A 15,048-nucleotide genomic window follows, 5' to 3' on the forward strand; every position below is an offset into this window, starting at 1 on the left:
GCCTGTATATTTTGGTTATCCAAAGTGTAACAGTAAACACTGATACTTACTTTCAAAAGTTGTAGCCCAAAGGCACAGATGTGGCTTTTCCTTAGAGCAAAGATATCAACAAATCCTAAAGTAAATATGGAAATAAAGGATGTAGAGTATAGTCTCTGTAAAAAGAGGTTCTACTGATTCCTTTCCATGAAAAAAAAAAAGGGATATAGAAAACAAAAATGTCTCAGTTTGGCCAGTCTGTGACAAAACTTAACTTGTGACTTCTGTGGTTACCTTTCTCTCTATTTAGACTCTGCAATGGCTTTCTATAGCCTTTATTTTTAGCAAACCCTTCATAAGGAGCACATGAAGGGAGGTTGTCCTCAGGCTGACATCACTCTCAGTGTCCTTTTCAGACAAGTTGATGGGTGGTCATCTCGTCAAAGGTCACGTCATTTGCTCTGCTGGACAGAGCATGTGCAGTCTTGAAAGTCTGTTATAGCAAAATTAGGTTTTAATTTAATTCCCAAGTATTCTGTATGACTTCACTGCTGAGAGTAAATGGTGTTTATGTGGGAAGTAAATGTCACTGCAGATGCAGTGTCCTTGGTCTGCTGGCCTGTGAGTTGTGTCATGGATCGGAGCTTACACTCCAATTAATTTCAAAATTACAGACACGAGACTTGTAGATATACAACCTTGTACTCACCTTTGCTATACTTTATACTGTTCTTGCTGGAGAACAGTGGGAGACGTCAGCTGTCTTAGGGAGAAACCATCACATCATTATTCTGCTCTTGGTACCAAACTACTTTTAGAAAGTCAGTAATTCTGTATAAAACCAAGATGTCCTGATGTCTATTAAAAAACAAATGAACATAATAAAATAAAATGCTCCTTTTAACTAAGCTTTGTATTATGTGATAGGAGAAAGGACACTTTGGAGCTTGCAGAGTTTTTTGGGGTTTCTCTGGTTTGGCAGCAGCAGTGCTGCTTCCCCTTGCATTGGTGCCAGGTGGCTGCACCCATGAAATTGATGGAAAAAGCCAAATTCCTGGTGGGCCTTTGGAGTCTTCACCTCAGGTTTTCAAGGCTGGTCTGGGGAGAGTTCAGTATTTTGTGCATCTCATTTTTAATAAATGTTACTCAGTGCTGGTTTTTACACTCCCATCTCCTCTCCCACCACCTCCTCTCTTTCCTGGATGAGGTGACTGTTTCCCAGCTGTGGCTGTGTTCTGGCAAATGAGATGGGATCAGCCTGTGAATCCTCTTCCAAAATTTCAAATTCCTTTAACAAAAATAAGTCCAAGCTGCTGGTGCTTCTGGGTTGGTGTGGCATGCCAGGCTGATGCTACCTTTAGGATGAGCTTCTGAATGATTTAGTCTTTTTTTTCCTCTCCTTTTTCCTCTTGCAGTTTGCAATATTGCTTTAAAAATTCCCTGTTGATGCTGGATTTTTTTGGTGTAATCACTAGCTGTATTTTCCTCACTCAGAGGGGATGCAGAGCTGCCGGTGGCTGTGCCGACAGTAACTTCTATTTTCTTAACTTTCTTTCTGCTACAGTTCTGAATTGCAGTGCGGCATTTCAACAGGGGGGGTTTGTTCCTAAATATCCCTTTGTTGGGAAAGGTCAGTCACAAGGATGTGCTGGCACTGATGCCGGGACAGGCTGTGCCAGCATGTCAGATGCACTCATATTACAATTCCAGATTATCCCTTCCTGTTAAAAAATGAAATTCTTGTGGTTTAAAGTGTCAACTAAGTAGTCTGTTGGAGTGCCTATCAGAATGTTGTGGGTGTTTGTGGTTTTCCTATCTGGGGGTTCTGGGGCATACAGTTAGCCAGCAGATATTGCAGATCTAAACATCTGCATCCAAAAGCATCTAATATGGTCATAGTTGGACATTACTGTGTGGACCTTGTTTCCCAACACAGGATTTTTCAACATACTGATGCTCTTGTAACAGGAGTTTCTAAGTTTCAGAAAAAAAGTCAAAGTCACCAATAGTGAAGACAATTTTATGTCACTTGCAGCAACTTCCCTGCCACAACCAGCAAGAGCTTCCCGTGTCCGCTGTCATGTTGGTACAGAAACATCCTCTTTGTATCTTGCTGCCTGGTGAGCTCTGCAAGAAAGAACAATCACTTTGGGTAATAAAAATGACATACAAAAGACAGAAGCTGTGATTTATTTTGGGAGATTGAGTCGAGTGGCAAGCAGTACTTTAAAGGTCACTTGTCTCAAATAAACCTTATCTCTCTCTCAAATTTAAAGAGATATTGCAATGTTTCCTTGCATCTAACATGCATTAAATGTCTTTTGCAAGAATATATTGCAAAGTCCAGCAGGAGCATCAAACATACCCATGTGCTTTATTAGGTGATGGAAGTGGAGTGCTGGCAGGGGGATTGAAGACCAGTTTTGATTAATTAGTTGTTTAGAAATACTCCTTTGGAAAGCCTGGCAGTGCTTTGATCATCAGTGGGTTTTTGTGAAAATGACACACAAAATATATTCACAACCTGTTTATTTTGAGAGCCATGTCTTGTTCCATCAGTACTTAGAATTACAGAATCACAGAATGTTTTGTGCTGGGAGGGACCTAAAAGCTCCTCTTGTCCCAATTCCCTGCCTTGGGCAGGGACACCTTCCACTAGACCAGGTGGAGCCCCACTTCTCAATCTAGGTATGGAAAATAATGTTCATCACAAGAATCTTAAAATCTCAAATAAATTAGCGAAGACAATCTGTATGTGGCAGTGCATATGTGTGGGTGCTGGGATGTCTTTGAGCCAGAACCGGCTTTAACAGCACCAATTGTTGATAAACAGCAGCACCTGCCATTGTTCTCCTGGGAAATCCTGCAGAATTGATTCTGCTCTTGGTCCTGCTCACTGTTTTACTGGAGCTGTTTTGAGGGTTTGAGAATCTGGATAGAAGGGAGCTTAAATTAGATTTCCTTATGTCTGTGTTACCACAGTCAGCATTGGATTTCATCATGGACAAAAACATTGAAGCTGAAGTCAGAGCTGTTTGTTGGAATAGGGAGGTTGTAAAGGTAAGACAGCCTGAAGAGTTTGCAGCAAACCTGTGGTCTTTTAAGCTAGAGCCAGTGAATCTATGTGGGCTGATTTGTTCAGTAATTTCCTAAAACTCCTGGATTTTCAGTTCCACTGCCCTTCAGCGTTTTCAGCAGCTGCCAGCTTGCCTTGCCCTGTCCCTTTGCCAGCGAGTGCCACAGTGCTGGTGGATGTGACCTGCCTGGGAAGTGATGCTGTGACCCGCTGGGTTGTGGCTCTGGGAGCGTGGCTGGGGCACTGCAGGGTGCTCCAGGAGCAGGGTCACCTGCAGCACAGGCTGCTCCCTGCTGCTGCCACAGCACAGAGCCTCCTCCATGCAGGTGTCATCAGCGAAATGTCGGTGCCTGAACCCACCTGCAGGGTCCGAGCTCCAGGAGAGGATGAGGATGTGATGATGCTTCCTGCCCTGTGCCTGTTGGGAGCAGAGCCTGCAGAGTGCTCTTCACAGGAATGGCTTCTGTAGGCAATGTGCCTTTGGGATTCCAGGAGTAACCAGCCCGTGCTCTGGACCAGAATCAAATCAGAATCACATCGCAGCTTCACTGTTGCACATGGTTGCAGCTGGGAGGTTACACCTTGGTGTAAATCAGATCTTCCCGTGTGCTGGCAGAGAGGCTGCCTGTTGGCCACTGGATTGAATGTTGTCACCCTTGCTTTGATCTTTTGGCTGTTCTCAGATCCTGAAAATAGGTATTTTCAGCCTGTAAAACTTTTTCTGGTGGCTAAACATAGGTTTTAAAGTGTTGTGTTTCCTTTGTATTTAGATCAAATTCACCACAACTTGAGTTCCCTAACCCTCATTCTGCCAAGCCCCTTTCTTTCCCCTACTGCTTGAAGGGGTTTTTTTTGTGGGATTTTAGCAACGTTTCGCTTTTCAGACTTTCTCCTTTTCATGTGACCATAGATACTAATGTACAGGTTGGGTATTTTATACTTTTCTTTTGTTAGGAAAAAACAAGGCTAGAATAAGGTAAAAATTAGAATAGTGAGGAAGAGTAATGTTTTCTTTCGTAGGATTGTTGTGTTTGAGTAGTGATTGCCAGTGAGAATGTCATTGGGAGTTGAAAGGGCTGCAAGGTCCCTCATGTTCCTTATCCCAGATTTGGTAGTAAAATTATGTTGCATTTGTCAGAGGGTCTCAAGAATTTTTTCCCTGGGGATGGGGAAGGTTTGGCAAGACCTGTACTGCCATCTGTGTTTTCAGAAAAGATGTGAACTAGTGTTTGGTGAAGTACTTCTCTTGCGTGTTCTTCAGATAATGGACATGGAATCGTGATGGTAAATCAAAACCTGTTTACACTTCTCTTATGTTTAGTCAGTTTTTATAAAGTTGATATCAGCTCAAGAGTATTTTCTTTTAATTTGTAGGACCAAGTATCTAGTAGCTTACACGATTGTGTGGAATTTGGTTTGTTGTACAGAAGAAATGTTTTCATTTTGATAACAACAGTTGATGCTATTGGAGTAGTTTTGGACTTTTTCTGCATCACAACTTTTTTTCCAAAGGAAACAGTATATAACTTGTATAATTTAAAAATTATAAAAGCACATAGAGAATCTATGATTACATGATACAATGTGCTTTTAATATAGTTGAGTATAATTCTAAAAAATATTAAGTTTTAATAATTTAATATTTAAAAAATAAGTATATGTGCCAAAAAGTAAACAAGTGGCTGAATTAAAGGACTGTTAATTTTGACAGTATTCCATGCAGTTCTGAGTCTTTAAAAGCTAATGCTGTTTTTTTTTTTTTCAGTAGAAAGAATGTTTATGAACTTGAATAATGCACTCAAATTTAGATATTTGCATGTGTGTTCATTTACAGATAGATTTATAAAATAGGGGTGGCGTTGTACATAGTTGTGGCCAAAATGCATAATATTCTTTCTGTGTACTCATTTCTTTAAAGATAAGTTAAAGCCCTTTACAGACCAAATGTTTTATTTATATTACATGACTTTTTGTTCTACACTGGTATTTGCTAAAGGTTATTCCTGAGCTAAGGTGCATAAATTGAACTTATAAGGAGGAATCCTGCTTCTTCATAATGGATTGCAATGTCAGCTAAGGTTAAATACTGTGTGCTGTTTGGCCAGCATCATATATTTGTCATCTTGGGGTATGTCACTTAGCTGTAAATATACCAGGCCTTTGTTGTATAGAAAGGTGCATTGTTTTCCATCAGTTTTATGAAATGTGAAGTGTGATGGGGTCAGCTTAGTCTAAACTAGCTTTTTCTCAAAATGTATGTCAAGTTACAGGTTCAGATTCTGGTTGATTTTGATTCAATAATCCAGCAATTCAGATACAAATTTAAATTGTTTAACCAAAGTTTTATGACAAACTTTGTCTTCAAATCAGACTTACACATCTTGTTTTCCTTTCTTTTTCCTGCCTTTCCCCAAATTCATCTATTTTCAGCTTCCAGCTGACCTTACCAAGATGCATCTCACGGACAATCCTCATCCCCAGGTGACGCACGTCCCTTCAAGCCAGTCAGGATGTAGCATTGCCAGTGACTCTGGGAGCAGCAGCCTGTCTGATATTTATCAGGTAAGACAGCTTTGGTTTCATAATTTTCCTTCCTAGATGTTAAAATTATTCCATAAACAGGAAGAGTGAGCTTTTATCCAAGACTGGGTAAAACCCTCTTGATGCTTCCACCTATCCCTGCACTGCCCGTGGGGCTCATCACTCCCACAGACACAGAAATGCAACAAACTGCTGCCTGTAAAGCTCTTTTTTTTTCTTTTCACATCTTTCTGTACCACCAAGTATGCTGTGGCTTTTCAAAGTAACATTTGTTGATTCATGGGATCATTTTCCTTTCTGAAATGGAACAAATCTCTCTAAATCAGCCTGGTGTTTCCAATACCATTCTTGATTATTTTTATTTATTGCTAATAGCAGATGTTCAGTTCTGCAAACAAAAGTGTGGTAATAAACCCACTTTACACTAATTGACTGTGGAAATTCTGGTGTGGCTTCCTGAGAGCAGAAGTTGGCTGAAAGCCAGAGATGGCTTCATTTGTTTACTGATAATACACTTAATAAGTCACCTGTCTTGTATCAAATCGCAGAGCTCATTTCATGGGTGTTTATGCTCTGATTGATGAGGAGGCTCAGCTTGGATTTGTATTGATGAGTATTGATCACAGCTTTTCCACTTCCAAGTTGCAGTCTGACCACAATACAGAGTATACAGCAGTTTTTGAGCATGGTATAGGTGTAACTTGATTTTAGACACCTGTTCCTTTTGCTTAGGTGCTGCCTGGATATTATTTCTATACTGGAAACAGATTAATGATACCTATTTACAGCAATATATTGCTTAAGGAACTTGAAAAATAAGGCATTAAAGCAAAAATTAGTTTAGAACACTAAAAGTATCTCTGCATTTTTTTATATTTAATCTATAATCTTACTACTTCTTTAGATTTGCTTGCTGCCAGCTAGATCAGGAGTAGCTGACATCCCTGAGAGAGTCTCTCCAAGGTGCTTCATAAACTCTCTTATTTCCGAGAGGCTATGCTGGAAGATGGTGTTTTGTATCTTGATTATTTTTACTCTTTTTTGTTTTCTGAATCAAGACTACATCAGAATTGATGTTAGTTTAGGGTTAGGATTGAGAGAGTCCCAGAGCCTTCAGCTCCAGGAGCCCTGGGGCTGGAAAAGGCCAGGGAGATCATGGCAGGGCCCCAGCATTGCTGCTGCTGCACCTTCCTGATCTGGAAAACCCATAATATTGGTTTGGGTTAGGGTTGGGGTCAGTGTTAGGGTTGGGGTTGAGGGAGCCCAAGAGCCTACAGCTCCAGGAGCACTGGGGTTGGAAAAAGCCTGCCAAGGTGATTGCAGCAGGACCACAACATTGCTGCTCCTACATCTTCCTGATCTGGACCAGCCAGGTGATGGGGACCTCAGCACCAGGACAAGCTGCCATGAGGGCTGGAGTTAGGGCTGACAGTGTCACAGATCCCACAGCTGCACGGGCACTGGATTTGAAAAGGTGCTGCAAGACCATAAAAACAGGGTGCTTGAGTTGCCTGCCTGAGTAGTTTGGAGAGGTTGCTCTAAGTGAAAAGCACTTAAAATATATTATTGATAACAAAGATATCACTCTAGCAATGGTATATTGTAATAAGTGAATACTCTTTATCTTTTATTGGTAATTGCCTTATATCTGCTCATCCATAAATGACAAAAGAGCATAATTGCTAAAAAAAAAATATATATAAACAAAAAAATGATGGAGTAACATATTTATATGCACTGTAGCAAATAAACCGTGGTTCTAGGTATTTTGTACACTAAGGAATAATTAATGTGAAAATGACTGCAAATTTTATATTAATTTTTAGGAGTTAGGACTTCTCAGTAAGAATTTCCTTTTCAGTGACATTCACCTGTTGGGTTTTGCATCCTGAAGGAAGTAAGGACATCTGTTAGAGAATTCCTGGCTGGCCAGGGTGATGCTGAGGCAGGTCACCACTGTTCATCACTGATGAGTGAGATCTTGCAAGATAATTTTACAGCCATGTGTGATCAGAGCTACAGTGACATTAACTTTGAGAGATAGCATTAGAGAATCAAGCATTTGATAAGCTGTGGGTGAAGAGAAGATGTGCTACAGACATGGCATGAGGGGGGAAAATCCTCCACAACCCACAGTGATTTTCTCCCCCTTAATTTTTTAGTGAATTTTTAGTATCTCGTTCTCATATGCCTAATGTGCAAATAGTAACCTGATAAAAGATGTATTTTATGTGCACTTATGTATTTTATGGATTTATTGCAGTAGCTTTAGCAGTTAATGTTGGAGAATTCTCTTACTGTTTGTCACAAATCTGTAAGTGATCACTAGATACTGCTTAGTAATAGATAGATGTTGTGTAATAATGCCATTGCACAATATTTAACACAGCATTATATTGCAGCAACACATCAATATAGATAGATTTTGAAATCACAAAAAAGAAAAAGTGTTTTCCCCCAAATATTTGACACATTATGAAGGTAGAGACTATCTTTGGTGTGTAATAAACCTGCATTTTGAGTGTGATGTATTGAATCAGTGATTGAAAACATTTTTGGAACAGCAAAATACAGCTTTTCATAAAGTGTTTGGAAAATGATGCTTTGCTTTTGCAGTCAGCTTGATATGTATCATGCCGAGCTTCACAATGCAAACTCTTTAGAAATATCATTTGTGTCACTAATATTCTGAATAATTTTGATTAATATAGGCTTGAAATGACCTTTTGAATTAATGTTATCTTAACATCAATTTTTACAGTGAGTAGTACAAACTTCATTCTGGAATTGGAAAACATGATTAGAATGGTAGAACCAAAGAATGAAACAATGTTTTATTAAGATATGTAAAGATTTTCTCTTCATCTGTGTACACTGTATTCATCAATAGCATTGAAATGAAGTTTCACTTGTTTCAGCTGCCTCTCAGTCCAGAATAAAGTCCATTTCCAGTTAAACAGGAAATGATGAATGTAATGCTTAAGGTGAGATCAGCAGATTCCTGCCCTGCCTATAAGCTCTGCTGTGGAGACGTGTTAAATCCTGAGTTAGTTGCAAAAAGTGATGAAAATTTATGGTTTTCTTTATTGTCCTGTACTGTTGCTATTCCCTGATGGCGATTTCAGTGTTTTGGTGTCTGAAACATGGACACCAAAATGTCCAAATGTGTGTGTTGCACATGCCAGCTTGCTTGGAATACGGCAGAGCAGGTGTCTTTCTGTTGTGCTGCAGACCTTTTTTAATTATCGAAAGAAAACCTAAGTTATTCCCTACAATTTTTAAAGTAACTTCTTGCCTGAAGGGGATTTAAGATTTTTATTATTTTTCTTTCAATCCCTTTCTAAAAGTACGTTTAATTTCAGAGCTGGAAGTTTAACTTCAACTGGAAGTAGGGGAAGTTGTTTGGCTGTGCATACAGCAGTTGAAATGCAGGCTTGTACAGCTGCTTTGACCTGTTACAGGGGTCCTCAGGAAAAAAGAATTGAACAGGTATTACACAGGAAAAACCTCATTCTTTGCCCTTTTATGGGACAGGGTCTAAGGTGCCCAGCCAGAATCCCACAGGGAATCCAGGTTGTCTCTTTAGATGTGGTTGGACAGGGTCTCACTTCTACTCTCAGAAATTAGTTTCTTGTATCAGTACCTGGCAATCATCTTCTCTTGGTGACCAACCAGTTTGCATTAATTTGCTCCTACCTGTTTATTTCTGTCAGTTCTCTCTCCTTTCTCTTCTTTCAAAATCCTTCATTTATCACTTTGGGAATATGTACTCTTTGTGGGCAGCAACATCATTGTCCAGCAATAATTCTAGTTGTGGTTAAGGCTTCAATATTAAAATAGCTTATCTATAAAATATTTATCAAGGATGTATATTTCAGTAGATACCCTTGTGTCATGGATCTGATTCTGGAAATCCATATTTGTGTGAGATTTGAGGATTGCAGCTTCAGGTTTCATTTTGTACATCAATAGTTCATAAATGTTTGTGTTAGGATTGATTTTTATATTTGATAGTGGAAACAGCTGGAGCATTGTGGTTGGGATGAGCAGCTACTTCTTCAGATGGCTTTATGAGTGAAATCTTTCCTGTTCTTGCAGCACTGACCTGCCAGCATTCTGTCACCATCTGCACAGAATATTTGAAACACAGTTGGAGGACCTGCTCCTATTCCATAGTTCGATCAAAACATAACTTATTTATCAAGAAAGAAGTTGATCTATTTTCCTATATGGGATATAAAAAAATTCAGCAGAACCTGTAGCCTCAGTTTGTCTGGTTTAGCATGGGTGTATCAAAGTGAGGACTGGTGCTGCTGTTTGTCATAGCATGGAGAAGTTGGTATAAATTTTGGCTATATACATGAAGAAATGCTAGAAAAGTCCTCAAATAAAATGCTGTACTGATCATGTGCTGCTGAGACTCTCCAAGTACAATTTGCGCTTGGGCTTAATTCCAAAACTGTTAATGTGAGTTACAGAAGCCAATAAAGTGATGTAATGTAAAACAGATTTAACCCTCTCTATATTGTTATCCTTCTCTGAAAGAAGTAGATTTTTTAAAATCATTTAAGCTTCATTTATTAGGTTTGTTGGCTAATTATCAAAATGAGGACAAGCTCCAAGGCCCAAGATTATATTTAAACCCCAGTGTTTTTTTTCTGGTGTAGGATGACAAAGCTGTTCCTCTGTAGATATTGGGGCTCACATCAGCATGGAGTGTGTAGGGAGATGGAGACAGTGCAATCTGGTGAGATTAAATAACTTAAAATGAATATTGTTTTATGTGGGCCCATAAGAGCAGGAGAGGAGTGACCAAGTAAGGACCTTCTGGTGAAAATGAAGCACAAGCAGAAAATGCATAGTGGAATCAGGGACATGTGTCTTGGGAGGAATATAAGAACACTGCCCTAATGTAGGGTTGGGATCAGGAAGGGTAAGGCTCAATTGCAGGTGGATTTGGCAAGGAATGTGACAAAAACCAGACAGGCTTCTACAGGTACATTAGTCAAAAAAGCCAAAACCCCCAAAAAACAGATAGAAATTGTGCTTGACTCCCCCAGTAAATAAGGCAGGAGAATTGGTGACATGGAGAAGGCTGAGACACTCAGCAGTTTTTGTCTCAGTTTTCACAGGCTGCTCTTCCCACATCTCTCCACACTCTGAACATCAAGGCAGGGACGAGGGGAACAAAGTCCTTACCATGGGAGGAGAAGGTCGTGTTTGAGAGCACCTGAGGATCTGAACGTGCACAAGTCCATGGGATCCAAGGCAGTGCATGGCAGGGTCCTGAGGGACTTGGCTGATGGAACTGTGGCTGCTCTCTCCATCAGGCAGTCGTGGCACTCATGTGGAGCCCCCAGAGGCTGGAGAAAAGGGATCAAGGCCTCAGGGATACCTTACTGCACTCTGTCAATAGTTAAAGCAGATTTATTAGAAAGGCTTTTTAACGTGTCCTGTAGTGACAAGTACAAAAGGTAGATGTAATGTGGGTATAGGGAGGAAACTCTTACCTGTTATGGTTTTGAGACACTAGTACATGTTGTCCAGAGAAGCTGTGCCCTGCCCCATTAGAGTATTGAAATTCATCCTTTATTTTGGATGTTTTGTGAACATGCAGGGTACTTGATGCCTTAGCTCAGTGTTTTTGTAAAATCTCAAGAATTTCTTCAAAGTGAAAGTGAGTGTTATAAATCTGCTCATTTAAAAACAAACTCAATTTTCTGCAAGTTTCTATATAATTGCCTTATACTTTTCAGTGACACATCTTGTTGTTCAAATTTCTGAATTTAAACAGAAAAATGATTTGCATTCTGGCTTAAGCTTTAAAAAAAGTGACTGAGCAACTACTCTGTAGAAGCTGAGAATTTGAAACTACTTTTTTTTCCCCCTTCCATCTGTTTGGAAATTTATTTTCATGCCATTACATCATCAAAACTGTACATAAGGAATTAATGCAAATGATTCCTATGTGATTCTGCTTTTTGTTGCTGGTATTTTGTTCTCTTTAGCCATTGTCTAGTTTGTCTGCTCAGGGTGATGTCTATGTTGCTGTCTATTGCTGACAGTAGAAATGTGTCCACAGGCATTGGGTAATCAATGATATTATTAAACTATATTATTATTTTGTTAATACTATGGACTCAGTGAAAAACAATGTCACATGAATTCACAAGAATGAGAGAATAAAAGCTGTAAAATGAGATTCTAGTAGATTTCAGCATAACATGTTTTCCTCAGTGTTCAGAAAGGGAGCTGTTAGAGATCTAGTTAGACTTGTTGGTCACAGAATTTAATTTTTTTTTATTAGCTACCTCAGACCATAAATCACTGAACTGAGGACATTGAACTCTCTGTCTGATTGACGTTTTCTTTGTAGGCTACAGAAAGTGAGATGGGAGATGTTGATTTAACGGGTCTTCCGGAAGCACCTGTAGACTCTGAAGATGAAGAAGAGGAGGAGGATGAAGATATTGACAGAACTTCTGATCCACTTCTAGGGCGAGATGTTGTCCGAGAGTGCCTTGAGAAAGAGCCTGCAGATAAAACTGATGATGACATTGGTGAGGAGGAGAAATACAGTAGTAAAATTTACATAGGGCTACTTCATATAACATCTGTAAGAGGAGCATAACCAGAAACTGTTTCATGAGTTAATGGTCAGTGTTTATCTTAAAATAATTGAATGCTGTCTTGCTTTGCTCTGTTGATACTCTTAATTGAATGATGTGTTCTCTTGCTGTCTGAGAGAGTATTTGTTCTGAGAATCCAAGTATTTTGAACAACAGTCTTTGTGATGCTCAAGATGTGAGGTTTTACAGTCATTGTATGCATTGATGTAATGGGACATGTAGCAAGGTAATTCTGACTGCCTGAGACTGTTGAAGTAGTTATTAAATAGCAAAGAGAACATACTATTACTGAATATAGGTATACTTAACTGAAAGCTGCAAAACAGTTAAAATGAAGATAATTTACTGCAGTGTTTAACTAGAAATTGGCATGAATTTCAATAGCAAAATTTGCTTTCTGCTGTACTTCAGATTGGGTCTCTGAACACTGGAAAATCATTTCATGCTCCTGTCTAGCTTATAATTACTGTACCTGGGGGTATTTTTAATTTTTCTAAATGTTTGAAGCTGAAGTGCTTTTACTCTCAGCTAGACTGCTGCTCTGAGAGTCAATCAGAACACCAGCAAGGCTGTGGAGCTGAGTTCTTGCTGTTGATGACAAAGTGCACGCAGGCACTAATGGGAAGTATAACACCACTGAACAATTTCAAATGAATTTAACTGAAGTTTAATACACTTGTGGAGGGTAAGGAGTCCAAGGAAACCCTGGGCCTTGCAGTCATCATACCAATGTTTCCTTTGTCCAACAGAACAATTATTGGAATTCATGCATCAGCTCCCTGCCTTTGCAAACATGACCATGTCTGTGAGGAGAGAACTGTGCTCAGTGATGATATTTGAAGTCGTAGAGCAAGCAGGAGCCATCATACTTGAAGACGGCCAGGAAGTAAGTCCCTGCTTCCAGAAGAAGTTTTAAATCAGTAGTCAGGCTCCCACCATAGGTTCCCTGAATCACTGTCCTGAAATCTCTCTTCCTGCTTGGATCAAGAATCTGGAATGGCATTTGCTGTTCATCCCTCCAAGAAGGGGTGAGGTAGACTCATCTCTGGTAGTGACTAAATGGGTACCCAGAGAAAGAATGTTCATTCCCACTAAATGGTACAAATATATAATACCAATTAGCCTACTTATTGAGAAAGCAATCTATTATTCAGTATTTCTCCCTCCAGAACCAGTTCTGAAGTGAATGAAGAAAGCTGAAAAGTATTCAGTGCAGTTTTGGTGAATTAAATGTTTCAGAGAGGTGGTGACAACAAACTGCTGGCTACAAGAATGAGCCTTTCTGAGATAAGAGCTTACAAAAGTTGTTGAATTAACTAATTAACTTCTTTTTTTTTTTTTTTTGCTTTCTCTAGCTTGATTCTTGGTATGTTATTTTAAATGGCACAGTAGAAATCAGCTATCCTGATGGGAAGAGTGAGAGTCTCTGTATGGGAAATAGTTTTGGGATTACTCCCTCACTGGACAAGCAGTACATGAATGGAGTGGTCAGAACCAAAGTAGATGATTGTCAGGTAAGGTTGCAATTCTATATAACTATCTCTTCTTTTTAAGCATCTAATAGAAGAAAACAGATTGGAATGGGTTCAGAGAAGGCTACAAAGGTGCTCTGAGAGCTGGAGCCCCTCTGCTGTGGAGAGAGACTGGGAGAGTTTGAGTTGTTAAGCCTGGAGATGGGGATACATTCATATTTTATATATTTTAATCACTGTTGTTCTCCTTGGGGACAGTTTGTGTGTATAGCCCAGCAAGACTACTGGAGAATTCTGAACCATGTGGAAAAAAACACTCACAAAGTGGAGGAAGAAGGAGAAATTGTGATGGTAAAGGAGCACAGAGAACTGGATCGCAGTGGAACCAGGAAAGGACATATAGTTATCAAGGTGCATTTCTTTCTATGCTTTCCATTAATCTAGTAAAATATTATTTATTAGTAAATAAACACAATTTCAGTTTGAATCTAGTATACATAGTCAGTTTTGTCTGTGTCTGCTCAAAAACTTGATTGGAAGGAATGTGTATCATATTCCAAATTTGCTTTAATTTCTCTTTAATAAAGTTACATACATTGTAACCTGTTCAACACATACATTGAGTTTGTATTTGGAGCACCCTTTGGGGTATTTAGGACCCTTTTTTGTTATCTGAAAGAGGAACTTAAACTAAAAATTAAAATTAAGGGACGTTACTAATTGTTTTAGCCAGGTGTTACCTATGCAAAATGTCAGGGCTGAGAGAAGCAGGAGGATCTGATTTTAACATGTTGGTGTGTTTTCTCCTGAGTTGGCCATAACTGACATTTCTAAAGGGATTATACTGGTCACGTGGGTTTCTGTTGAATTACTCTTTAGGGAGAGGTAGTGATGAGAGATATCAGTTATTTTTTCATTTGCTTTTTTAAGGCAACACCCGAGAGACTCATCATGCACTTAATAGAGGAACATTCTATTGTGGATCCAACCTACATCGAAGATTTTCTTTTAACATACAGAACATTTCTAACAAGTCCCTTGGAAGTTGGAAATAAACTCTTAGAATGGTTCACAGTGGACAGCCTCAGGGATAAGGTTGGTTGGAGTCTAAGAGATTAATATTTCTGGTGAAAATATTTTTAAATTGATCCCTTTTTGTATTGCTGATAAGCTAGGATAAATAAAACTAGGTTCCTCTCTATCTTAACTGTGTCCACATTCATGAAAAACCTTGATAGTCTGGAACTTACATCATACCAATTTGTTGATTCTTAGCCAGTGTTTTTGTGTGTTCTAGCCTTGAGCTGAGGAAGTCCAACATACTGTCAAAACACTAGATGTTTTGTATAGG

The 15,048-nt window shown here is 39.2% G+C and overlaps 1 protein-coding gene across 12 annotated transcripts in view; it reads left to right on the top strand.

Annotated features, from left to right (window-relative positions):
- The window catches only part of RAPGEF6 (Rap guanine nucleotide exchange factor 6), a 126,777-nt gene that overhangs the window by 77,922 nt on the left and 33,807 nt on the right, over positions 1–15,048 (top strand). For all 12 annotated transcript variants that reach the window (XM_085591232.1, XM_085591228.1, XM_085591231.1 and 9 more), the window contains 6 exons: positions 5,486–5,617; positions 11,973–12,156; positions 12,975–13,111; positions 13,581–13,739; positions 13,956–14,108; positions 14,628–14,792. In XM_085591232.1, coding sequence (XP_085447358.1) covers positions 5,486–5,617; positions 11,973–12,156; positions 12,975–13,111; positions 13,581–13,739; positions 13,956–14,108; positions 14,628–14,792 — 930 coding nt within the window. The remainder of the gene's footprint in view (positions 1–5,485; positions 5,618–11,972; positions 12,157–12,974; positions 13,112–13,580; positions 13,740–13,955; positions 14,109–14,627; positions 14,793–15,048) is intronic.

The sequence above is a fragment of the Lonchura striata genome, chromosome 13 (genome assembly GCF_050655825.1).
Source record: "Lonchura striata isolate lonStrDom1 chromosome 13, ASM5065582v1, whole genome shotgun sequence".
NCBI classification, from domain to species: Eukaryota; Metazoa; Chordata; class Aves; order Passeriformes; family Estrildidae; genus Lonchura; species Lonchura striata.